General features: G+C 35.7%; 2 protein-coding genes across 4 annotated transcripts in view; both read left to right on the plus strand.

Annotated features, from left to right (window-relative positions):
• The first annotated feature begins 3670 nt into the window (after positions 1–3670).
• LOC128541344 (alpha-N-acetylgalactosaminide alpha-2,6-sialyltransferase 2-like) lies at positions 3671–14731 on the plus strand. Of its 3 annotated transcripts, none has more exons than XM_053511719.1 (11): positions 3671–3783; positions 4768–4831; positions 5381–5507; positions 6318–6498; positions 7233–7398; positions 9809–9983; positions 10827–10965; positions 12368–12471; positions 13429–13512; positions 14059–14158; positions 14344–14731. In XM_053511719.1, the coding sequence occupies exons 3-11, from the start codon at positions 5404–5406 to the stop codon at positions 14512–14514; spliced, it is 1224 nt and encodes a 407-aa protein (XP_053367694.1). In that variant the 5' UTR covers positions 3671–3783; positions 4768–4831; positions 5381–5403; the 3' UTR covers positions 14515–14731. The 3 variants fall into 3 exon arrangements, with proteins under 3 accessions (XP_053367694.1, XP_053367693.1, XP_053367695.1); XM_053511718.1 differs by having other exon boundaries at positions 3671–3779; XM_053511720.1 differs by having other exon boundaries at positions 3671–3779; positions 5385–5507.
• Positions 14732–24140: 9409 nt separating this feature from the next.
• Positions 24141–27791, plus strand: part of aatkb (apoptosis-associated tyrosine kinase b) — a 61174-nt gene continuing 57523 nt past the window's right edge. Inside the window, exon 1 of the mRNA XM_053511377.1 lies at positions 24141–24641. Within this exon, the coding sequence (XP_053367352.1) occupies positions 24557–24641 (85 nt within the window). The 5' untranslated portion in view covers positions 24141–24556. The remainder of the gene's footprint in view (positions 24642–27791) is intronic.

The raw sequence follows: 27791 nt of genomic DNA on the forward strand, positions 1-27791 counted from the left end.
TGTTACTGTGACCAAAAGTGATCTCCGATTGAATGATCAACTGGAATGTTGTTTTACTGGCAAGGTGTGTAGAATAATCTGATTTGATATTGTGTCAATAGTTCCTTGTTGTAAATCAATGATTATTTATTTAATCAATGAATAAATAAATTATTTGTAAACCTAAGAGGCTTATGCAAAAACTTAACACAAATCTGGGGAAGGGTACATCAGCATTGAAAGTGCCAAAGATGGCTCAAATGGAAGAGATTGAGAACAACCAACAGTTTTCCCACATCCGACTGCCAAACTGAGTATTCATGGACAAATGGGCCTCAGTCAGAGAGGTAACCAAGAACCTGAGGGTCACTATAAATGTGATTCTGAGGATGGCAGATCTTAGTGGAATAGCAGATGGTTTGGTGTACCAGTTTTCTAGACTTTTTACATTAGTACACTGAGCATCAAAAGAAACTTATTTCTACTAGTTTAAATAAAAAAATCATTGATACAAAATCCACATAATTTTGCAGTCAACATTTAACTAATTTACAAAGAATATTGTTTTGCTTGATTGCTCAAGGATAATCAAAAGTAAATAATGACCATAATAATATTAAATTGAATGAATTCTTTGTTTCCACCTTAAAGTAAAGCACAAAAAATCTGTAATGTCCTGCCTTAAATCTTTACAGTATTAAACAATAGTTGGGTTGCTGGAGGCTGGTATGAGCCATCATAAGTTTGCCATGTGTCTGTTTTACCAAACTTTTGCTGCATGATTTTTAAGGATCAGGCAATCTACTCGTTGAATGTTCAAGGCAGTGAGTGCTGTGGCCTCTGAGCCACTCTGGGCACCATCGTCATTCACAGATATACTGCCTTCTTTAAAGACACGCTGCACTCTTTTGCACCATTTAAATGTTTTACTGCATAAACAGTGGACTGTGAAAGTTTTCTGTAAATGTCACTTCATGAGAGATTCATGAGAAATCTTACCACAAGTACCAGTTTGACCTGAATGTCCATCATACACATGTTGGTAAAATGTTTATATAAAAGGACATTTTCTATTACATTTTTTGCTAGCATAGTAAAGAGTTTTAAATCTAATTTTTAAGTTTCTCATTTACAACTTGTGGGTAAACTCAATTCACTACTATATTTCCTTTATTAGTGATCTCTCATTATTAACAAGTTAAATATATTTGTATTAAAATTTGTTTAGACAGTGTTCAAATTAAATATAAGCTCTCATTGTAATTACCTGTGCATTATCTGTAATGTCTAATATTAGAAATGTTCATAATTAGAATCCAGTTTAACCAGATCATTATCAAACATTATCATCCAAATCCCCCTATTTCTTTTTGTAGGTTTTTTTACATGGAGATCAAAGATAAAGTGATAAAGTGACATTTGTGTGTGATAAACATTCAAAAATTTGACTTTGGAACATGTTGCTACCAACGGGTTTTCTGCGATGACTTGTGACTGCCATGACATGAATAGTTTTGAAAATGAAAATGAAAGAATTTCCAACTGTCAAAAAACAAACAAACAAACAAACAAACAAACAAACAAACAAACGAACAAAAAACATTCTTTTGCTTTAGATCTGTGCTGCTGGCAAAGTTACTTTTAGGGATAACATGGAAATCCTGGTGCAAAATAAAGCTGAGTGTTCCCTCTTACTACCTACCAAAATCCTTATTTAAATATTAAATGAGGGAGAATTTAGATTGTTTCTAAAACTCTGGCTATATTTTAGCAACCAGACTTGGTACAGTAATAAACTTGATAATTTTTGATAATATCAAGATTAAGTTTATTGAGCCAAGAATCTTAAAATATCCATAACTCAGACCAGCCAAAATGTGACTTAATAACTGGTTTGATGTGATGTGTTACAAATTTGAGCATAGGCTAAAAAACTGCTTGAGTTAGTAGTAATCCTAATGCAAACAGAATTTGGTGTCAATAAATTGGGGTCAGAAGGGCAGACTTTGGTCTATTGGTTTTATCTCTTCAATTTATATAACAGGTGCATTTATGTACACAAGACACAATTAAACTCTGACCTAAATCCAAAGTCTCTTTGGGCATATAAAATTTTCAAAGCCTTATATATCATAATTTTTTTTTGAGAATTTAATATTAACAGAAAACATTGTGTCATCTACTTTTTAGTTTTTAAATAATTTTGTGACTTTATGTATTGATTGATTGATCAGTCAGTTATCCCATTGTTGACTGAAATACTTAAATACTCTTCTTACCATCTATTTGGTGATTTTTTTACAAGATTAAGCTTCTTACAAATCTGCAGAGTATTTAAGTCAAACTGGAATAAAATTTCTTTTGCATGAACGCAAAACCGAATGACATTTACAGAAGCATTCAAGCACAATATGTTAATAAGACTCTTACCTGCATTAAAACATTTAAATAATGCAAAAGTTTAAAGGAGTCTGTATGTGTACACAGAATATTAAAGTACTGTATGTGTACACAGAATATGTAAATCCCTATTCATATGAAGCATACTGAGAAGATTTTCTTCATTGCTGGTGTCCAAGCACTAGTGAAATGCTGGAGTGAGTGCATTAATGTAGCAGGGATTATATAGAAAAATAAAAGTAGTTTTTAACAACTATAATTATTCTGATATTCTGCAAAAGTTTGATCATTACACCCCTTGTAGCCCTGCTTACCTTTAGCCTGACACACTTCCACAGCACTTGCATACAGTAGATGAGGGCATGGTTAATGTAAATTAGTTCCATATAAATAGAAACATGGAGTGTCGTTTATGTGTATGATATTTAAATGAGAGACTAGTGGACGGCAGCATGTTTTCACCCAACTGAAGGAGACTCTTTGTCAGCAGTTTCATTTCAACATTTATTTATTCATACATCATTCCTGACCCACAGAACTACATTCACATTTAATCAACTTTGAAGAATGATGTCTTTTAGACATGTGTATTGTTGACTTTACACGTGATTATATTATGATTAGGGATTTGATAGAGCACGCCAGATTCTTCCCTAGCTGACGTGCAAAAACATGAAAACCACACCCACGAAGATAATACTCTTGCTTCACATAAAGTACATGAGTTAGATTTAGTCACAGACATTTTAATAAATGTGCTTTGTACGTAAAACATATTTATTGTATGTACTTACTATACTGAAGGTGCATCGCTTTATACGCTTTTCTTCTTACCCTGATATGCCATTACTCTGGAATAGGGGAAATCTCGACCACCCCAAACTACATGACCTTTTTTTCCCACTGATACAAAGTCCAATCTTTATGCTCTTAAGCAAAATTAAGCGTTTTTTTTCTGATTAGCCTCATTAACAAGTGGTTTTCTTCTAATCATCCATTAGTCCTAAAAGCTTGTTGGTTTAAAAAACCTGAAAAAAGAGACATTACTGCTTTAATCAGGTCTGTTCAGCAGGGAGAATGTGCCCAGGCAGGTTATCTTGTCTGACACAATGCGTTATGAGGATTAGTTGTTTTTGCGTCTGTTCTATATGATGACATCTTTGCCTTTTTACAATCTTCCTATAGTCTTTTTTATTTTTATTTTTTTTTAGGCCCCTCCCTCATTCACACTTCCCTGCCTAGGACTGTCAATGACTTTTCCTCTTCATTTTCAGAGGCCTTCTGGGGTGTGGTGTGTGTATTTGTATGTGTGGAGCCCACAGGACTGTTTTTTTTTTTTTTTTTTTTTGGAAAACGCTTCCTAACTCCGCATACCTGGCTGACTGACAGGGGTTTCATCTGTAGGTAAGAAAAAAGATTTGTTTCTTCTCTTCCTATCTTCTCAGTCCAACTTTTTATAATGAGTGAACAGTAAGTGTACACTTTACGCTCAAAAGTATAATGTACACAGTGTATAATGGGCACTCGTATAAAAATGGTCGCTATAGTGACTAGAGAATTTGCCACAGATTATTATAATCTGTATAATATATTATTATTTAACACTTTATGAAGAGATTTCTATATTCCTAACTGGTGGATTGACAAGTTCTATCTAGTTCTATTGACAAGACTATTTACCCATTTAAATGAACAAGTGAAAACAAAGTTACGCTTTTCCTTACACAGTCTTTTTGTCAGTAACTAGTTAGAATTTGTACTACTTTACACACACCTTTTGTAGTGCAGTAGTGTGTGTGGTAAGGGTGAGTAACCGTATCTCATATGACAAGGAATAAGAATTTGCAGACAGTCTGCTTTACGATAGCACAAATCAAGTTTTAACAAGTTTTCTGGTTAATTTCTTAAAGTTTCTTTACAATTGGAAAGAAATTACAATATGTCACAATTCTAAATGATCACATCATAATAGTAGACAGTAAAATAAAGTAAAAAAAGAACTTGAACCTTGAACCAGACATGTTTCTATGTAAGAGAATTTAAATAAATAAACAAACAAAAAAAATCTAAAATTCTAAAAAAAAAAAAAAAAAGGTCAGACCTTAAATAGTTATTTATGGTGGCCCCCAATCCTCATGATTCAGCTTTTTTTTTTCATGATAGTGCCTTTTTTTTCATGACTAGCTCTTTAAGCTATCTTAAAGTGGCATGCACACTTAACATGGAATGCAGGCATTGATACAGAAAAATCGATTTTAAAAAAGAGCTTTAAATAAAGCACTTAAATAGCAGCAAAATACAGCCTCCCCACTAATCTCCAAACACCTTTCTAGCAATCTGACACATCTATTTGTTTAATCACTTTGTCTTTTTGTCTTTTTAATTTAGTGACGTTGCAGAGGCTTAATTGTGGTTTGGTGAGTTTTGAGAATGCAGTGGAACATGTGTTTCTGTAAGTCCTACTTCATAAAGTAAAATACATGACATTGATGTTGCAGTCTTGCTCTAACAAATTGGGTAGTTTTGCTTCTAAAAAAAAAAAAATGTGAAGAAAACATTAAAATCCCAATAAAATTAGATAATGGCCAGCGTGTTCCTATACACATTTTATTTATTTAGTGGATTTGATTATACTTATGGGTGTTAAATTAAAAGTTGGTATGAAGGAGTTTACAGATTCCCATAGTAGTATATTTAATATATAATTTTTTTTTGGCTCAGCTCTTACATGTCACCCTGTTCCAAACAGCTATTCAGTGCTTCCTTTTCTCTTTTCTGAAACTGCTATGTCTACATTTTATAAAATTTAAAATACAATTTAAATTCAGAATTAAAAAAAGGTACGTTCGACACACAAATGTAAAATGAATGTCAAAGTTTACCTTGTATTGAAGAGCAGCTCAAAGTTCTTCATCTTGTCAGTCCCTTTGGATTAAAGAGAAGACAACACTGTACTTGTTTCACTCATCAAAATGTGATTGTCTATTTTGTCTGCCCCAAGAAAGTCCTCACGACCTTTACAGGATGATACTTTTGCGCCATCGGAAGAGGCTTGTGCTCTGCATCCTGCTTTTGTTTCTTGTGGCTGGAATCTACCTCCTGATCATAGATCATGGTCTTCAGAGCAGGTATGGAGAGGCTTCATAATGCTGTGTTTTGATAAATGATTAAAAAAAAGTATAAACGATACATCCAGACTTTACTGCACGATTCCTTAGTCAGTCTACCACCACACACATCCCAAGCAGACCACACAGCCTCCATGCAACGAGATCTCCAACCAAAAGCAGGGCAACAGGATGAGTCAGGAAGGTTCAGAGGGCAGAAAGGTTCTGGACCACTGGAAGCTCAGGAGTGCCAGGTGTAGCTTAACAGAGAGGAAAGAGAGAGAGAGAGAGAAAGAGAGATTACCTGCTTACATGTTGCACACCTCTGGGAGAGACTTTGATTGGACATTGCTAAATTTTTACATAAATGAAGAACAACTGCACTCAGCCGTAACTTATCCTGTAAAACCTATACACTTAACATCTCATACAATTCGATTCCAATTATTTTTTATTTTATTTTGTTTTATTTTCCAGCTAAGGTTTTCTTTCTTTGTACATGTTTCTTTTATTCCATATTTTATTTATTTATTGGAATACTCTTTTTTATTTATTTCCTTATTTATTTTAGGTCACATGTGATCATATCATACAGTGTATGGCTGAGTATTTGAGAGGGAAAAGATGAGAAATATAGATAACACTCACATGTAAATAACAGGAACTGACAGTTGAAATTCTGAGCTATCAGTTCTGCTTTACATGTGTCAAATATATTTAATTTGTTTGAAGTTTGGGAATCATATGTTTAAAATAATTTAAAAGGTCAGTTGGCTTTATTTCATCTTGAGCTAAATTATTATTATTTTTTTATTTTTTTTACATTTAAAGATTACAGGACTTTTGGCATCTGTGGTCTTCTGCTCTCTTTAATGTGGGGAAGATAAAAGACCAACTCAATCAGGTGATCAACATTTCGAATTCTCAAGTGGAACCTGTAAAACCAGATGCACTCTCAGAACTGGAATTCTTGGGAGATGAATATGCAGCTGATAATAATACAATACAAACTGTAAGTATTTCTGACTACATATTATTTAGATTTTGTGGGCCACTGTTGCAAATGGGTTTAAATTAATATATAAATTTGAAAATGTTGGATATAATACTTAAACATAAAAAAACTATACTAATCACCACAAAGTGAAAGTATAACATTAACGTGAAGGCTTTCCAGTGGTACTAAACAGCTTCGGTTTCCTGCATGTGCTGTGTTTTTCTTATTTTACAATTACACAAGGTTCAACCTCACACTCATCTGTTGTGAAGTCTCTGTATAGCTTTGCAATTTCCCTTCCCTAGACCTAAAAAACACAATCTTGTTTCAACATGACAGTGCTCTTGTACACAAAGAAGGCTTTATGAAACTCCACAAAAGGCAGTCGTGGCTTAAATATTAGGCTATGGGAAGAAGGCCCTATCCTGCCAAGATGCCACTGTTGGGCTCTTATGCAGGACCTTAACTCTCTCTTGGCTGACTGACATTTTGCTCTGACTCAAAAGAAACATGCCGGCCCAAAGCCGGGTTAGGAAATACAGTAAAAGAGTTACAGCATGAAAGATATTCTGTTTTAAACCTGAGCCAGATCATGTAGATCAAATCATTTGATGTGGGATAAAATGGACAAACCAAGATAAATACTGTGAATATAATATTAATAATGCTCATTATAGCACTTTGCTGTAATTTGTGCTATAGGCTATGGAATATTTTTTAAATATTTTTGTGTTTATTTTGCATATCAGAGCTGTCCCCGAAGCATCCGGAAAAATATGTTGGAAACTGACTTTGCTGACAGATACCTGCCAAGTGTGCCAGTCCTGCAGTGGGCAAAGCACTTCTCGAAGGTTGAATATGAGCGGTTATCCCGCTACCGTGGTGCCCATGGATGGGGTAGTGTTAATATTGATGGTGAGTTCCTTTGGTACTGTTAATATTTGCCGTATGTGTGAAGGATTAACATGTTAACCCAGTAATATAATGTCAGCTCTGGTGTTGGGTTTAGTTTTATACTCACACTCTTGGGCATAGCACACAGTAAAAAAAACAAGTCGCCTCAATGTAAAAAAGTTTAGTAACAAGTTCCACAGCTTTTTAAAGGTTACTCAAGAGAAATTTGCTGGCCAAAAAAAAAAATATTTCATATTGCTGTTTAGTTGACTCAACGTGTACCCAGTTCAAAATCTGTACCCAGTTATTTAAGTCAGTTCAAGTAGTATTAGTTGTGGGCTCAATTAATTATATTTCTTGAGAGTGAACTTCGTCCAATTTTTCTTACTTGAAGTTGTCTCCCATTGTTACTCATTGATGTAGTTTGTTCAAGTGATTGTTTTTCTATATAAACAAGTTGGCCTAACTATTTCAACTATTAAAACACACAAACACTACTTAAACTGTCTTCTTTCAAAACTAGCCAAATTTAAAATGGTGATTTGGATAAAACAGGAAAAATACAGGTTCTTTTTTGCTTAAAGGTCAATAAAACACCTGGAGAACACAAGATGCTTATAAGTTGCTTTTATATTACAATATTTTACTTTTGAAGACATTTTTTAAATAACTACTTTGTCATTCTTAGAAGTAACTACATGTTTGGAGTGATGTTGTACATGAACTGGGTGCTGTATATACTCAATTGGGTTTTCATACATATTAGTTAACTACGGAGCCCTGGAAGTCACCTAGAGGAGAAAAAAAAAACTGTGGCAACAATTTTGTAATTTGTGCCCTCAGTTTAAAATCTGTTCCTACAACTTATTAAGCTGTACCTCAGTTTAACTATCCGTGCACTCGGATTTTGTAATCCGTACCCACAAATTCATAATTCTGTGCGCACGGTTTGGCAATCCGTTCCCACCGGTTTGTACACAGACTCCTTTTAGAAGAACAGGAAGCTCCCCACTATGTGTTAATAAATCCTATAATATATTTTTTTATTGTGGTTTATTAAGTGTAATACATCAAACTGTCTTAACTGCAGGCTTACAGTGATTCTCTAGATATCAATTATAGCAGCTTTAAGGTACAATACTATGATTTAATACAAATTATTTGCATTAAAACCTTGTGGTAATGTGTGATAATCAGCATGTTACTATTATTATTATTATTATTATTATTATTATTATTGTCGTTGTTGTTATAATATTATTAATATTAATAGTAGTATTTTTATTATTATTATAATTATTATAACTATAAAAGTATTAATATAAAATAATTAATACATGCTTTATTTATAAATCCTGTATGTAAATAACCTATAGTGTTGGAAATGTGTTTGTGTACTATTCATTCTTAACATGAAGACTTCTTTTAATAATTTTATTATACTAAGCGTATCCCCCAAAAAACGACTTTAAAAGATAAAAGTGAATAAGACCATTCAGTGTACTATGGTTTATATACATCATACGGATTGCTGCCCAATGACTCTCTCTGTCTACGCTTAGGCTTCCATCCACCTTGAGCTCCATTATTCCTCACCCTATAGGATGAACAGATTTGGACTAATTTCCAGGTTATTTATAAATACATTTCTGAATTATTTTATAATTAAGTGTACTTAAATGTACTCTTTTATAGTTATATGATAATAATAATAATAATAATAATAATAATAATATATTTTTTTCAAAAGATTTACAAAAGAGGAAGAAAGCAATTACTCAACAGTCTGTCATAATACAGAATGTCAGGTTTATTAAATATAATAATAATAATAATAATAATAATAATAATAATAATAATGTGCTGATTATCACAAGATTTTAATGCAAACCATTCTTATTAACACTTAGTATTCTACCTCAAAGCTGCTAAAATTGATATCTAAATAATCATTGTAAGCATGCAGTTAAGACAGTTTGATGTATTACACTTAACAATCCACAATAAATAGGATAATAAGATTCATTAACACGTAGCGGGTAGCTTCCTATTCTTCTAAAAGGAGTCTGTGTACAAACCTGTGGGAACAGATGGAATGGATTATTAAACTGAGGGCACAAATTACAAAACTATTGCCCTTTTTTTTTTTTTTTTTCCTCTAGGTGACTTCCAGGGCTCCATAATCCTTAACTGTTATACACTTCTGATTTTTTTCGTGAACTTTTTTTAGCTAAGCAATCCCACTAAGCACCCGAGGGGTTAATATCACATGATTGTACTGTATATGAGGGAAGGTAGAAAAAAATACCATTGTAAAAAGTTGGGCCAACAATACAATATTAATCAAATCAATATTTATCTAGTTTTTACAGTCATGTTGCTGCTAGGCCTGGTAGCTGAAAACATGACACATCTGCTTTTTTGTGTGCAGTTTTGAATGAATCTCTGGCTATCTTAAACACTTCTGCCAACCAGCTCATGTTTGATGACTGGGAGAAGAGAAAGAACCAGTCGAAGTGTATCCGTTGTGCTGTGGTTGGAAATGGGGGAATTTTGAGTGGGTCAAAGAAAGGCCGGGAGATTGACCAGAATGACTATGTGTTCAGGTAAGATTTTTTTATTTGTATTTTTATTTCTTTTAAGGAAAATGTAGTGTCTTGCAGTGTTAAAATTAGATAAACCACAGACATTTTTGCTACCTGTCTATTCACCCATTATGGTCTGAAAGTATGGGAAAGGCAAGGTCTATTCTTTAGTTTTTTGCTGTACACAGAAATAAAAAGATGCTTAGCACTGTGCAAACATCTGATGTACACTCTGTTATTAGAACACATTTTCGTATGGATTATATTTAACTTTTAAACCTTTATTATTTAGTAATAACAAAAACATTTCTGATTTTTAAACATCAAATTGTGGAAACATTAATATTCTAAAATAAAAGAAAGATATTTGTATACTAAAAAAGACAGCAGCATATATAAGTGACTATTTTTCAGATCCCAAAAATTTAAGGAAGTTGCCGGATTTTGCATGAAAACAGAAGCAGGTGCAACAGCCCTCAAAAGAGCTGTATGTGGTTCTGCATGACGCTTAGTAAAACCTATTAGCTAATTCTCTTACAAAATTGCACAAATTGTACCAGAGACTAAAGGGTCCTCAAAGTGGTGTCATACCAATACTAACTTTGTTACATTTATCACGGTTTATTAAGCTTGTTTTCCTTTTTTATCTTTTTTTTAAAGACATTGTTGCTCTACAGCATTTACTGTAGTAAATTTACTGAGTACTGTACATGAGACAATAAATCAGGATTTCTGCTATATATGTGTAGTTTTTAGAAAATTTAAATTAAATACATTATAAAATACACGGTGTACAACTACAGTCATGAGAACACTGGGACAGATGGCAACCCTAGGTGTAATAAATTCTTATCTCCTCTTCAGGACAAATGGTGCAATTATTCAAGGGTTTGAGGAGGATGTTGGCTCACGTACCTCTTTCTACACCTTCTCCACTAACACTCTTCGGAACTCTTTGAGAAGCTATGGACGTGCAGGCTATAAACGCACTCCCCAGGAAATGGTAATAATTCAGTTAACATGTATTAAATAAAATGTAAATGAAAACAGGAGAACATGGTTCATGTTACTGGTTATTAGGTAACTGGAGAGATTGTAATGTGGCTAATGTTAATTAACTGTGTGAATGTATGCATACATAGTTACAAAGATTATTTAGTAGATGGCAGACGAGACATTATCAATTTCATACAACTCCTGGCATCTTTAATATTGCCAGCTTGCACAAAGTTTACTAATGAGTTTTATGCAGAGTGAGAAATTTAGGGCTAGGGTAACTAAAGGTCATAAACAAGAGAACTTAATTAGCATAAGAAAGGAAAATTAAAGGTATTATTATTATTATTATTATTATTATTATTATTGTACACTGCCTGGCCAAAAAAATCACGTGCTATGAGATTTTTTTTTTTTTATATATATATAAATTTAGTCCTGTCCAATTCTTTTTTCCCCGATCTTCTCCCCAATCTAGTCGTGGCCAATTACTCCCCGTCACTAGGGGGCCCCCCACACACATTAAGGCTACTACAACCACTCAGTCGGGAGGACGAAAGCTATCCCGTGTTTCCCCCCGAACCACGTGACGCGAGCCGACCGCATCTTTTCGAACTGCTCGCTCACACACCGTTAGGGGCGGAGTAACACACTCGGAGGAAAGCGCTAGGCGCTCCTTCCGTGTGCGCGAGCTCACAGACGCCCCTGATTGGCTGTAGCGCCGTGACTAATGCGGGAGCACAAGTACCTCTCATCCCTCCCCCCTGAGAGAGCTCGGCCAATCAGCTCTCTCTGTGACTCCGGCTGTGAGAGGAAAACAGCATCACCCGGGGTTCGAACCAGCGATCTCCGGATGATAGGGCGAGCGCTTTACCAGTGCTATGAGATTTAACTCAATTTAATCTTTATGATTTGATGACACCACATGACCTTTTTCCATTCCTTTTAACTCCAATCTTTTTTAAATTGAAGGCTTTTATCTGAATTCTTACTAACATGTGATTTACACTTGAGTTTTTTCTCAATCCTGTGAGTTCTGTGAAAAATGCTTTTACTTTATTATTAAACACAGCTATGGTTCTCCTGTTGATTTCTATCATGCAACTTCTCCATGAAGTGTTTAAATGATCTCTATTCATTGTTTTTTTCCGACCACATTTCTTCCACAAAGTTGGCAGTTCAGCACAATCCTTTCACTATCCTTTGATGATTTGACAATGTGTTGAAGGTTTCTTAACTCAGTTCCAGTAACTTCAATTTACACTAGTTTTTTTTTTTTTGCCATGATGCAGCCAAATAATTTGACCCTTCTGAAACAGATCGTTTTTTTGGCCAAGCAGTGTATAATAATTATTGTCATGCTCCCTTTAATACTTTTTGCCCTTCTTTTACTCACTTAACATTTTTAGGAAACCAGGTACATTTTCCTGCCTGATCATGACCGGGACTATATTCTCATGAGAGCTGCGTCCTTGCACCTACCAATCCCGAAAGGGAAAGATCGAAGTTCCAAGTAAATACTGATTTTTTAAATTGTATATGCTCATGTTAATTCTTCTTTCAAAAAAAAAAATGCTTTTATAAGTTATATCTTAATACATAATATATAATGTATATTATATTTACAGTGTGGGAAATAAGTATTTGATCCCCTACAAAAAATTTTTTTTACAGTTTGCCCACTTACAAAAAAATCTTTAAGGCTTCTTGTCTGTTTCTTGGAAACTCGAAGTTACAGCTCTCCCCGTAAATTTTCTATTGGATTAAGGTCTGAAGATCGGCTAGACCACTCCATGACCTTAATGTGCTTATTCTTGAGCCTTGGCAAAATGTTTGGGGTCATTTTCATGCTGAAAGACCCATCCACAACCCATCTTCAGGAGGTTCTCATCCAAAATTTTTACAACACATGACCTCATCCATTGGCCCCTCAGTGCAGCAAAGTCAATCTGTACCTTTAGCAGAGAAATAGCCCCAAAGCATAATGTGTAGCCCATTCCAGCCTTCTGCAGGTCTAAAATCTTGTTTCTGACTTGCTTTGACAGCTCTTTGGTCTTGCTGATGGTGGTGAAGTTTAAATAGAAGATAGAGATTTTGTGGACAGGTGGCTTTTATACACATACCACATTGTTGTTAGGAGCACCTTCTTAAATTAATATGTGTACCACAGGAGCACATAACCAGTCTGTGAGAGGCAGAATTATTGTTGGTTGGTAGGGGATTAAATAAAAAAAATTAAAAATTTCCCTTATTAAAATGCAACTTAATTTATAACATTTGTATCATGTGCTTTTTCTGGATTTTTGGTTGATATTCTGTCTCAATCCTTTACCATAAACCTATGATAAAAATTATAGACCCTTCATTTCTTTGTAAGTGGGCAAACTTAAAAAATCTGTGGGGGATCAAATACTTATTTCCCACACTGTAAATATAAGTTTGTGAATGACTTATTGTCTGGTATTCTTAGGCCTCCCACATATTTTGGATCTGATGTTACTGTAGAAAAGTTTAAAATGTACCACCCAGACTTCGTCCGTTACATCAGGAACAGGTAAGATTAGGTGTTTGAGATGTGAGATGTGGCAATAACGTAAAGTCAGTTAATGGCCTGACCAAACTAAACTGATCAGATTATCTTTACAATGTATTTTTCCCTCACTTATGGCACAGAGATGTTCCAGGACTCAAATTATGAAAGAGGTTTGTTCTGGGAGCATGCAGGAACATTTTGGCCACCGCATTACACCACGTAATCAGTGTTAAGTGCGGTCAAATGAAATATTACTGTGTTTAAATGTTTTTGGCTATGAAATGTATGCTATATAAACAGTTGGCCTGGTCACTTTGACTGCATTTATTTATTTATTTATTTAATTATTTATATAAATATATTTCAAGTCTTTTCTATAAAGTCACGAGAAACTTTTCAATCTTTTTTCAGTTAAAACAATACTTACTAATATAGTATTTTAATATTTGACATTGTTAATCTAAAAATGTTTACAACATTCCATCATTAAGCCATTAACAGTAAATAAATCTCAATTTTTGGCTGTCTGTTTTGACTAAAGTGTCATTTCTTTTTATCATGCTGTAGATTTCTGCATTCAGGCAGGCTAAAAAGCAGACATAAAAATATCTACAGGCCGTCTACAGGAGCTGTTATGCTGCTGGCTGCTCTTCATACATGTGACGAGGTAGAAGCTCTTTTCTTTATAAAAGTTTTGTTCTTTCAAATTCATTCCAAACAAAGTGCTCTATTGTTAGCATTGTTTTATTTAAGAGTTATTCTTCAAATGTACTTTTTATAATAATTAACTTTACCTAGTCCTAGACAATCACATCCCAAAACTTTGTCTTTTGTTTTTTGTGATGCCGAAAGGTAAATGCCTACGGATTTATGACGCCAGACTTCAGCAAATACTCGGACCATTATTACGACAAAATACCCCGGCGGGTGCGTTTCTTTGCCAACCATGACCTGCGACTGGAGTTGAAACTGTGGCAGAATCTGCACAAGGCAGGACTAATAAATCTATATATGCGAACATGACTTCGATTTGAATGAGACAAATTTGACTTTATAGCATCTGACTCCTTGTAGGACTTGAAGTGATCTATCGTTGAAAAAATGCTGTGATCTTTTGCATTGTTAAAGAAAGGGTACAATGAAGTTGTAAAATTACATTTGTGATTCCTTTGTAAAAAATAATTAATTTATATGCTTGTTAAATACTTTTAATAGTTACATGCTTTTTGTTTAAAAACTGCTTGTTTTTAAAACATGGAAAATATTATGAAGTCTGTATGTAGATGATGGGACTAAGAAGAGTACTACTGCCCTTAACACTAGACATAAGACTTGACAAAAATGCCTGAGTATATTGTCTTAAAATAACTAACTAACTAGTAAATAAATGAATGGAGGAGGGGGAGGCTTTAACAAAAAATTCTTTTGCTTTGCCTAAAAAAAAATCTCAGACTTTTAATTGTATTTGCATTGTAATTCCATTATTAAGGATATGGACTAAGTTTGGGACTAAGTATAAAATAAAAGTATATAATTATTGTTATGGAATAAGTACAAGACATTTTTTATGATTATAGCAGCAGCATTTGGACACATAAAGTGACAGAAAGTTTACAGACCCCTTCAAGTTTAAGTAACACAATACTTCACAATGACAAAGTAAAACTATGTGTTTGGACTGTTGCTTTAGTCCATTTAAAAATAAAGAATACATAATATTCCATTTATTATTTATATATGTACATACATTTATATAAGACACTCATTTAAAGCACCTTTAGCAGCATTGACAGCCTCAAGTCTGTATGTGAATTATACGGCATGCTGGTGAACCTTTCTTTTGGAAGTTTCATCCATTTGCCTTAGCATAATCATTTAAGGTCAAACAGGCTGGATGGATGCTGTCCTTTTCACGTGATGCTCTATTAATACCATTTACACTAAGACTGTATGTGTGTGTGTGCATTTGCTAATTTTGTCTAATTGATTTAATTAGTCACTGTCGAATTCCAGTCAAATTGTAGAAAAAATCTCAAGGAGCACTGATAGAAGCAGAATGCACCAAAGATCAACTTTTCAGTAGCAGCCCCTAAACTCTGGAATGAGCTGACCATGTATGTACATCAGGCAGGTTTTTTTTACATCGCACCTTAATACATTTTTAATCTTTTTGGCATATAATACAGTCTGATGAGGTATTATTCCCCCTGTTTGTATTTATTTTAATTTATTATTGTATTAATAGTCTGTTTATATGTCAGCAGCTATTTTAGGATTGTACGTCACATGGGTCAACTATGTTGTGTTAAATGTGCCCTAAAAATAAATTTGACTTTGACTTAGAACCGAGGGTCTGAATGTTTATGTAAATGGGATATTTTAGATTCTTATATAACTTTTTTTTATAATTTTTTTTTCATTAACAAAAACACTCCAAATACCGTTTTCTTTTGCCATTGTGTGTATAATGATGTATTGAGGTGAAGTTATTATGTTTAAATGTTTAAGACTTAAAATAAAGTATTAATATACACACTACATAAAGGCTGTGGCACTGATTCTGTAAGTTACGTAGAATGCTCTTTGCTGCCCTCTTGTGGCAATTTTATGTAGGTGAATAATCTTTCCATGCCAATTTATTTATAGTTGTTTAAAAGAGAATTTATGCTTATTTACCAACAGCATTTAACAAATTTAGCAATGTGAGCTAATATTCAAATTATGGCATCACTATTTTGAGGAATCTTTTCTTATTGGTCTACAATTTTACTTGTATTAAATGATGTTTTTCCAAATATTAATTATCAAAAGCTTACTAAATTTTCATTTCTGATGTGATATATTTACAAAAAAAAAAAACAGAATTTTTCTTGAGCTTAACATTGCAAAAAAAAATTCCCAGAGCATTAAAAAAATTAAATCAGTTTCAAAGATTATTGAACCAGACTTGCGTACAATACTTTTGTGTTTTTAGGGTTTTAAATGTGGTCATGAATTTCTTCTGTTAAAGAAAGATGGATGTCAAAGTCTTTTTCAGGCTTCTTTTCTTTTGCAAATGTGTGCAATTTCACTGCATTAACTGAATTTCTAAAAAAAAAAAAAAAACAACACCATAAGTTTACACACATTTGATTCCCTTTAAACCCTACTCTCATCTAAATAACACAAACACTCTGATGTATATTAGCCGCTTCCTCCAAAAACACATACAATTAAAACAATTTACAGTTAATTTACATTATTTACCACCAAAAGAATACAGAAGAGAAAAAAAGACATAGCAGGGGTGGTGTAGTGGTTAGCACTGTGGCCTCGCACCTCCCACAGTCCAAAGTCATGCAGGGTAAACTAGGTGTCATTGCAATGTGTCATTGAAGTGTTGCAAATATGTTATAAGGAATGGTGGTAAACTTTGTAAACTGTGGTAAAATATGCACAAGAGAAAAAAACTGTGTAAACATTAACATTATTTTGCCAACTGTACTACGTTTAATTGAGTTTTAGAATGTTGTTGGGTTTAAGCCCCAGCACCACCATTTTGCCATGGATTAAGATCTGGGGAATTTGGCACATAACAGATGTGCAATAATGCCAACATAACACTCAGTGAGCTTTACTGGTTGTTTTACAAGTGTTGCCACTGAGACTTTGTTTGTACAGTTACATAAATATATTGTATATCTGATGGAAAATAGGATGATGCTATGGTTAACACCTTTTAACGCTGAGAGTATCTTAGTGTATCATATCATTAGGAACCTGCAGCACACATCTCCATGCACAGCAGGCAGCATAGTTTTGGGGTAAGGGTTGGCTGGAGATTACTCTGGAGGGTTAAAGTGTTTAATTGTTTAATCTTAACTGGTTATTTAGTGCCGGCACAATTCCCCGTTAACTGCTCCCAGGTGGATGCTTCACTTGGCCTGGCTGAAGACATAAGATGAAACTAGGCTGGTTGTGCAGTGCACTCTTGTAAAAGCATCACATACACACAATTAGGGTCAATTAGGCTCTATTTACTCATCCAGTATTATAAAACATATTTAAAAGTCAAAAATGTCAAACAACCCACTGTTTTTATATATCTGTCTGTCTGTCTGTCTCTTTTGTCCCTCTGTGTGTTTGTTAATGCAGTGTAGTTACAGTGTAGTTAGTTGATAACTTCCAAATTGCTTTCCACAAAGCATCATTTGTACAGCACTACCTCTCCTGTGTGCTATTCTGACACTACAATAATAGACCTTTTTGTTTCTTCAGTCTTATAGTAGGAACAAGTGCAGATATAAATAGGATTGATGCATGAACAGTTCTGCACCTAAATGGGAATCCAATGCTGTTATTTTTACTTGACTCCTAAACTTATTTCTATTCCATCTCTTATAATAGAAACTTTCTTATTGTTGCTGCTGAACCTGCAAAATGAACCTGCAAAACATTGTTATTAGAAGTTACGATGTGCTTGTTCACATTATACTAATCCTAATCCAGGCTGCATTAGGATTAAATGTGCTATAGAATAAATAGATGTTCTGGAATATTAAATAAGAGCTAGCTAACAAATAAAGGTAATATTTGAATGATTCTTTCCTACATTTATCTTATCCTCCTAAAACTTCTGTACTGAAGCATGCAATTATTTGTCTTTCTGAGACAATATCAATAAACTTTGGTAATAATTTTTATTTATCCATCAGCACCTTATTAAAACTACTTCTTACAGAAGACTACAGGATAAAAATATCTTTTGATCTTTTAAATGCTTTCAGCATTTAAATATATGAAGCAGTGTAAAATTAGGGGCATGCGAAAATAAAGTCTGTATGAGCACGAACATTGGTGTCAACTGGTATGACAGTTTGTCAGAACTGTAGAACTAATGCTTATAATTATATATGGCTTAACTAATATGTGCCAATATTTGTAAGTATTTCTGTCTTGAGGGGACATTTCTTACACATAACTTGTGAAAGTGTAGAGGTCACATACTCACATGTAGCAGGTAGGTTGGTGGTTCAGATGTTGGGCTACTGTTTGTAAGGTCCCAAGTTTAAACCCCAAGTTTCCTCAGTTGCGCCTTTGAGCAAGGCATTTCTCATATGTTCTCATAGGCACTGCTCATACAGTATGTGTTATGAGATACAATGCTCTGGATATGCCAAATATGCCAAATGTAGATCTGACTTTGCAGCAATTGTCTACTGTATATGCTGAATACAAGCACACAAAACATTTCTTAATGTACCAGAACTGATGTTTTTACATGCAGAGAAGATTTTCTCCTTTAGTGTGATGATTGTTTTGGGTCAACGGACTGCTCACTTTAGATGAGATGATCCCAAAGAAAAACCTGGTGTTGGGTTGGGTTCTATTTAATCCTTTAATGTTAGTTGGTTTCTTGGGTCTAAAAGAAAAAAGAAAAATAAATAATAATAATAATAATATGTGAAAAAATACAAATGGATTTTTCCTTTTTTTCACGTTGTTTGACTTCAAATGTCAAACATTTCTTGCAACTTAGGTCATTATTTAGTGCAGCAGTCTCTATCTTTTTATTTGTGTTAAAGTTAAACTCTAACCTATACTGACATTTGGCATTCAGGATAAAAATGTGGTCACTACTCATTTCAGTCCATCTCAATGTGCCACCTGCAGCTATTTAAATGCAAATAGCATGGGAAATGTGTGTATGTGTGAGAAAGCAAGGGACAGAGAATGATAGATGGAGCAGAGGGAGAAAAAGAGTGATACAAGCAAGAGTACCTCATCGACGCCTTAGCCCCTTATGGTGTTTCCACGGCAACCCTAAATGCATGACAGGGTAAATCAGAGAAACAAAATACTTGACATTTTAGCTTCATCTTTGAATTAATATGACACAAGGGGTAGGTGCCGGGCTAATAAAACCTCTGCTGATGATCTCCAGAGATCAATAGGACTGAGTAGAGATAATAGAGCATGTGTTTGTGGAGTGCGTGCGCAGAATAAAGATGAAAAATCTTAATCTCTGTCAGTAAATTGTAAATCTGTAAAGATGCTACTTATTAGTGTCAACTGGTTAAATGCAATCATGTTATTCTTTTAAATGACTCATGCCGGTTATATGCCAGTTTTACATTTCCACATGCAATATAATGATGACGTTTTTTATTCAGCCAGTCACATTTTATCATAAAATCAATTATGAACTTAAAAAGAGTGATGCAAAAAAAAAAAATAATTAAATATACTTACAAACAGCATTTGAAAACTTACACAGAAAGTCAGCTTCTTCTTTACTCCCAAGATATTAAGTCAGGTGATACAGAAATCGGCTTCTGAATCCTGTGTATAATCCTGGTTTACTGCCTGTGTAAAGTTTTACATGTCCTTTATGTGTTTTTTGGGTTTCCTCCAGGTTGTCTGTTTTTTTCCCCACTGTGCCCAAGAAAAGAGAGAATGTTTTAAAAAATTTAATTTATTAGTCCATCTTACAGTTATGGATAGACAGACTCAACAGACAGAGATCGTGAGAAAACCCGAACGGGCGTTTTATTAACAGTTTGTGATAAGTTAATGCAGTTGATGCAGATGTTAATCTAGCCATGTCAGACCAGAACCTAGAATACTTTACTCCCCTTGAAGAGAATGAACTAATTTCACTCATCTCTTCTTCAAATTCACCAACCTGTATATTAGATCCTGTACCGACACATTTTCTTAAACAGATAGTACCAGCAATAATAGAACCCCTGTTGAGAATAATTAATTCTTCACTCAGCATTGGATATGTTACAAAATCTTTTAAATTAGCAGTTATCAAACCAATAATTAAGAAACCTGACCTCGACCTCTGTCAGCTGTCCAGTTACAGACCAATATCAAACCTCCCCTTTATCTCTAAGATCCTGGAAAAGATAGTAGCGGAGCAGCTATGCTCATATATACATAGAAATGGCATACATGAACTGTATCAGTCAGGATTTAGGCCTCATCACAGTACAGAGACAGCGCTCGTTAAAGTAGTAAATGACATTCTATTGGCCTCTGATCAGGGTTGTGTAACTATGCTTGTATTACTTGACCTCAGTGCAGCTTTTGACACTGTTGATCACGCTATTCTTCTTCACAGATTAGAAAATGTAGTGGGAATTAAGGGTACAGCCCTCTCCTGGCTCAGATCCTATCTGACCCATCGTTATCAGTATGTAGACTTAAATGGTGATTATTCTGCATGTTTTCTAGTGGAGTTTGGCGTTCCGCAGGGTTCAGTTTTAGGTCCACTGCTTTTTTCCCTTTACATGCTTCCTCTGGGCAACATAATCCGTAAGCATGGTATTAGTTTTCATTGTTATGCTGACGATACTCAGTTATATGTCTCAGCAAAACCTGATGAGAAAAAACAGCTTACTAAAATTGAGCAATGTGTGCAGGACATAAGAAATTGGATGCTAATTAACTTCCTTCTGCTAAATCCGGATAAGACAGAAGTTCTAGTCATAGGACTGCATACAGCTAGGAGTAAAATTTTAGATCACACCGTAACTTTAGATGGCCTTTCTGTTCCATCAAATGCAACAGTGAAAGACCTTGGTGTGATTATTGATTCCAGCCTTTCATTTGAAGCACATGTAGATAATATTACCAGGATAGCATTCTTTCACCTCAGAAATATTGCCAGAATAAGAAATTTATTGTCGCTAAACGACGCAGAAAAACTAGTTCATGCTTTTATCACCTCTAGGATGGACTATTGTAATGCATTACTGTCTGGTTGTTCAGCTAGATGCATAAATAAGCTTCAGCTGGTCCAGAATGCAGCAGCGAGAGTCCTCACCAGAACCAGAAGATATGAGCACATCACCCCTATCTTATCTTCACTTCATTGGCTCCCTGTGAAATTTCGCATTGATTTTAAAATACTACTCTTGACATATAAAGCATTAAATGGTCTCGCGCCGCAGTATCTGAGTGAACTGCTAGTGTCTTACGATCCGCCACGCCTACTTCGATCAAAGGATGCAGGCTGCTTGTCAGTACCGCGTATTATGAAAAATACAGCTGGGGGCAGAGCTTTTTCTTACAAAGCCCCAAAGTTATGGAATAGTCTTCCAAATAGTGTTTGGGACTCAGACACAGTCTCAGTGTTTAAGTCCAGGCTAAAAACCTATTTATTTAGCCAAGCATTTTTATAAATAGATTTGCCATAGGTAAAGGAGCAGATCTGGGGGACTCATGGACGTAGAGTATTATGGTGAACTGGTATGTTTGGATGCTGTCTTCCTCACTCTCATTGATCACTCAGGTTTGCTGACGGTGAGGTGATTGTTTGCTTTACATGTCAGGAAGCCCTCATGTTTGTGTTTCCTTCTGGCTCTCCCTTTTAGTTATGCTGTCATAGTTAGTCCTGCCGGAGTCTCTGCTTGCACTCTACAGTTAATATACATTCACATTATACATTGTGTGACTGTGACCATACCTAACTGCCATCTCTCCTCTTCTTCTCTTTCCCCCCCTCTTTCTTTTTCCTCTCTCCTCCTGTCCCCCCCTTTCACTCTTTCTCTCTCTCTCTGTCGAGCTACACATGTCGTTCCTGAGCTGCCAGTGATCCAGACTCCCTCTGCCCTCCAGACCTGTCTGACCCATCCTGGTGCCCCGCTTCTGGCTGAAGATCTCGTCACATGGATGCCCCGTGTGTCTCTCTGGGATGCGTCTGGTGTCTGGAAATGATTCTCTCTACCTAGAAAATGGTTCTGGCCTTGACTGGTGTTGGCAACTGTTTCTCTGGGGACTTGACAGTTCGATAATTCATGACTGGAACTTCTTACAAGTCTACCTGGGTCTTCAATAACTACCTGGACTCCATATTAACATCAATTAACATCAGCTATTATAGCTGAACTGCCTCCCACCCTACACACTGTATAAATGCAGATCATTTACTGCTTTCTGTTTCACCCAAATGAGGATGGGTTCCCTGTTGAGTCTGGTTCCTCTCAAGGTTTCTTCCTATTACCATCTCAGGGAGTTTTTCCTTGCCACTGTCGCCCTCGGCTTGCTCACCAGGGACAAACTGACCATTTTGATTCATACAAATTCACATTTCATACAAACTTAAATAATTCTTTTGACTATGTAAAGCTGCTTTGCGGCAATGAAAATTGCTAAAAGCGCTATACAAATAAAATTGAATTGAATTGAATTGAATAAGTGGAAAATACTGAATAAAGAAACTGGATTGTCTTAACTGTGAGGATGATGGAGCTGGTAGAAGAGTGGAGACAAACAGGTGAAACATGAAACACAAAGTAAACACAGACCAGGAGATGCGACATAGGATCAGGAAATGAGACGAGACGAAACGAGGAATGAAGCTTTGGCCAGGTACGTGGCGGAGTCTGTTTTTTATGGATGAGGTCAGATGCTAAGTGAGGGGAAATAAGGTGTATATGAGGTATGGTGATAATGTGATTCAGGTCCGTGCTCAGATATCAGGTGATTGGAAATGGAAGGTGAGGGTGGAGCCTGGTGTTTCCATGACAGTTACATTTACCACATTTGGCAGACAGCCTTATCCAGAGCAACTTACATTTTTATCTCATTATACATCTTTGAGGGTTAAGGGCACTTTTTCACACACTTATTCACACCAGCCTATCTACCTATTGGTATGTTTTTCGACAGAATTTCAACCAAATTCCAGAGAACCTGGAGAAAGACATGCAAAACTCTACCAACAAATAAAATTAAGCTTAGGATCAAACTGGGCCCAAAGCTTCAAGGCAGCAACACAACTTGCTGCACTAATGTCTTCCCTGCTCAATCATATGGCAGCACGTTGGCTTAGTGATCAGCACTGTTGCCTTGCACCTCCAGCTGGGTTCAATTCCCATGTCGGTCTATGTGCATGCAGTTTGCATGTTCTTCTTGTGCTTGGTGGGTTTCTTTTGAGTCCTCCAGTTTCCTCAGACAGTCCAAATACATGCAGATTAGGCTTTCCCAAATTGCCCATAGTGTGTGCGTGTGAATGTTGACCGGAGGTCCTACCACGGTCATACAAAATGGGAATAAATACAATGGTAACCACGGTCCCTCGTTGGACTACAGAGGTTTCTAGATGGATGTATATAAAATTGTATATTTATCATGTATTCCTTTATTTTTTAATTAAATGAATTCATCACACAGATTACACAGATATTTAGCATGCTGCATATGTTAAGTGGTCTATAGTATTTTATGGTTATAAGAATCCAGGTGGATCTAAGAGTATAAGGAAGCAAATCCCTGTACTATATCACTACATCCATGGTAAAAATAACCAAAACCTTAATTAGGTGGCTCATGAACCTTCAAACACGTCCTGTCTGTTAAGTATCCATGTGCATCATTGTGTGGTTAGTCTGAAACTGATTGATGTAAAGAAAGAAGACATCCTGCCCTTCATGTGTGCTATCTGACACACACGTGTGTGTATGTGTGTGTGTGTGTGTGTGTGAAATGTTAGCAGAGATTGAAAGCTTTTTTTTCCAGCAGGGTTTGTGGCGCATCGTCCCCTCCCCCCATCAGCTTCATTCCAGCGCAAAGCAGCGGCAGAGCAGGACGGAGCTCCGTTTCAGCACTGGACAGCTCCATCATACAGCTTAATTAGCGCCGTCAAGCTCCAAAAAAAAAAAAAAAAGAAAAAAGACCTTTTTTTCGTTTTGCTCCATGCTCTCGGATAGGACCTGTGTTTATTTATTTTTTTTAAATTAGGTATCGCCTCGGTATATTGACCGCTTGCTTGTGCTGCTGGAAAGAAATGCTTCTTCGTTTGCTGCAGCGCAACTATTCACATCCAGGCTCATGTGGAGGAACATCTGGAGGAAAGATCTACCATGAGCATTCACGGCACGCACTGATGAGTCGCGCGAGCCGGAGGAAATCGTCCGAGCACATCTCTTCATTTGTGACCATCTAACATGTGCGGAGATACGGAGAGGTGTTTTGCACCGAAGGGAACACCACTAATTCCAGCAAGGAGACTCTAAGCTATCTGGGACACGTCCGTTTGAATGCGAAACCCAGCAGCGTCCTGGGGATTGAGAGGATGCCCGCTGCCCTCGCCCTGCTGATCATCATGTCCGCGCCGTATTTCAGCCCCGGCTTTGCCCTCAGCTCGCATTTTGATTCAGGTGAGTTCTCGGGATTTACGCTTTCTCCACAGTACGCCTCTTCTACATGTAACACACACACACACACACACACAGACACGCTTCAACAAAATGCATCATATGTCCACCATCATGTTGTGTACGAATAACAGCTTTTCCACTATGTTTCTCAGAATCTCTATTAGAAACAAAATGCGCCTTTCGCTGCGGGGAATGCGGGAAAATATAGAGACGCGCGTCTGTTATTGCGGAGATTGTGAATCTGCTGCTGATAATAATAGGCGTACATTTTCTGACTCTAAGATGGTCTGCCATCTTCCCCTGATGCATTTGCTCATTTAATTGAGAAGTGTGTGTGTGTGTGTGTGGAGATCTTAATTAGGAGCAGTCATGGATTCATTGGTCATATACAGGTTCTATATCTATAAAGCTTTTCACCCCCTGGTAATACCTGAATAACCCAACAGATCTTCTACTCCATCTGCAGTGACAACCAGTGGCTGGTAGTGAACAAAATAAGTAGAAAAACAAAAACAAAAAGTTTTACTGCTGACATATAGAAGTTATATGCTTTCGGGGTTGGTGAAGTTTTCAAAAACAATAAAACCTCTAGGGAAATAATAAACATATCCATATCTCCTAATCATACAATACCGTAATGTTGCTGAATATATTAAAGACAAACATTCACCACAGCAATTATAGGATCTTTTTTTTTCTGTTCATAAAGGTACTCTATACAAACCAAAAACCAAAAGATCAGATAGACCAGTTACTTATGTTTGGTAAGATTTTGGGAAGGCAGTGGTAGGTAGCTCTGTGGTTAAGCAGTTGGACTTAAAATCTAAAGGTTGTGAGTTCAAATACCAGCATCACCAAGCTGCCACTGCTGGGCACTTAAGCAATCCACTTAAACCTCAAGCACTCCATTGTATAAATTAGTTATAAGTAAGTCACTCTGGATAATGATGTAAATGATAATGGGTTTTCCATTGAGTCTTTTACATTGGTTAATTATCATGGTGACTACAAGGGAGCCACTGTGAGAAAACTTGGCAACAATTTTTTTATACTAGAGCAACAGATAACTGTTTTCAAAAACAGATTATTCAATTTAGTTTTTGTCAGCAATGCCATAATCTGTGCTTTTGTTAGTCATTTTTTAAAAATAATTAAGATTATATGAATATTTTCATTTATATATAATTTCATATATACTGTAAGAATGACAGCAGAGGTAGCACAACTACAGTAGATTGCACAGCCAAATGGGTTTCAGTTCAGTCTTGGACTTCATGTATGGAGAAAGAGATGATGCTGTAATATGATTTAGTGGGAGTGCAGAAGGAGGGGGTTGTGAAAGTTCTGGGGAGTCAGAACCTGACACAAAAGAGATGAGCTCTGATGTGATTGGTTTAACGAAATAGAATGTCTAGACAGCAAAAGACAGAAATGTAGTGTAATCGGTATTTTGAAAGAGTCACCAGTGAGGTCACAGTCACAAACATACTCTCAACCTCTTCTCACAACATTCTAGTTTTAAATAAAGCAATGAATGATGTGGTAATTTTGACTATCTATAGAAAGAATTTTTTTTGTTAGGGACTATAATTAATCTATCGATACTGGCGTTTAACATTGTCTTGTACAACCTAAATGTATTTTACCTAAACCAATTTAAATGTTTAATCGGGCATCTGATTTATCCATAAGCTGCTTCAATAATGAGAGCAGTGCTACTTGATTTAAGGGGGCAAAGCACGTCACCTGACACACATTCTTCAGAAACTCTCCATATGCCTGCACTGCAGCAGCCTGGTACAAACCACAATCACTTATTTTTTACTGTTCTCCGGATCGACCCAGTAATATGAGTGTCTTGCTGGGCTGATGAGGGGAATAATAAGTGAAAGCGATAGCACGTAATTTAGTTTTGGACCCCTGCAGATGCAATACCAAGGAGCAAATGTATGGAGACTAAATTCAGAGCATTTCTTCCCTTTCCTGCTGTTCTAATCATGACATGTCTGAGATGATGGCAAATCTTACTTGGTTGTCAGGGTAGAACTGATGAATTGCATGAAATATGCATATGATTATGCTGGAACTTGATAAAGGAGAAATGCAGGTTATAGTTAAAAGTGTAGCCTTGAACAAAATAAATATGTTGGTTGTCATTCAAATTATCTCTGTTTATTATTTTATTTTTATTATTCCTAATAATTTTTTTTTATTATCTTTATATATTCATGGTATGCCAACAATTATACCTCTTTATTGTCATTCAAGGAATTTGTGACTCCCTAATATGCACATTTTCCCTATCTTTATTTATGTAATCATTTACTTTCTATGGTAACTATGTACCTGAGTATGAATAAAAGTAATCAGTTGTTATGTGTTGCAACATAACCACATTAACTTAAGGCCACAAGAATGAAATGTGAGGCTGCTTCATGTCCCTTATGGACAGATTAGTCTGGACTGATGACTAGTTCAACCAAGATATGCCACTTCATGAGCAACTGAGGGGATTATGACATCAGCAGGTCAAAGCAAACAGTGACTCATGAGACACATTAGTTCTTTATCTGCCTTAGTTTCATTTTGGCAAATTAGTTTGTTATGTTTGATTTACAACATTTAGAGAACTGCTTACATTCACATCTTTAATTGTATCTATGTTATGTGAAAATGACAAAGATTCGAGTCTAAGAGATTTTTTTTGGTGGCATATTGTTCACTCAGTATAATTTGCATGATGGATGATAATACTCATTACATCACTATTCAGGAGAAGGAACTAATGGGTACTTACTGGCATGCCTGGCAAGCTTCTGTCTCAGCTTTCTGAGCTCAGATTTCTTTTTGGGCATTTGTTCAAATAGCATCTGGCCTCCGCCTCATGTAGGAGGAGCTTACCCAGTATGTGCATGAGCTTTAATCAGTGTGTTTGACTGTGCCTTTGCCGACCTTTGAGGTCGACCCTGCAATTAACACGGCACATACTTGGCATGCTTCTGGAATGTAACGGATTAAACTTCTGCATTACTCAAACTGACGACCCACCAATGAACCAGGTTTAAAAGGAAACATTGGATTTTGCATCAGATTTGATTGGTAAGAACAGACTTCTTATTGCGTACTGGATAAAATGTCATGCTTGGCAAA

This window comes from Clarias gariepinus, chromosome 14, assembly GCF_024256425.1.
Source record: "Clarias gariepinus isolate MV-2021 ecotype Netherlands chromosome 14, CGAR_prim_01v2, whole genome shotgun sequence".
NCBI lineage: Eukaryota > Metazoa > Chordata > Actinopteri > Siluriformes > Clariidae > Clarias > Clarias gariepinus.

Coding starts and splice junctions, on each gene's coding strand:
- LOC128541344 (XM_053511719.1), top strand. CDS start 5,404: ATGATACTTTTGCGCCATCGGAAGAGGCTTGTGCTCTGCATCCTGCTT. Junction 7,399..9,808: donor GGGTAGTGTTAATATTGATG/GTGAGTTCCTTT, acceptor TTTTGTGTGCAG/TTTTGAATGAATCTCTGGCT. Junction 9,984..10,826: donor CAGAATGACTATGTGTTCAG/GTAAGATTTTTT, acceptor TCTCCTCTTCAG/GACAAATGGTGCAATTATTC.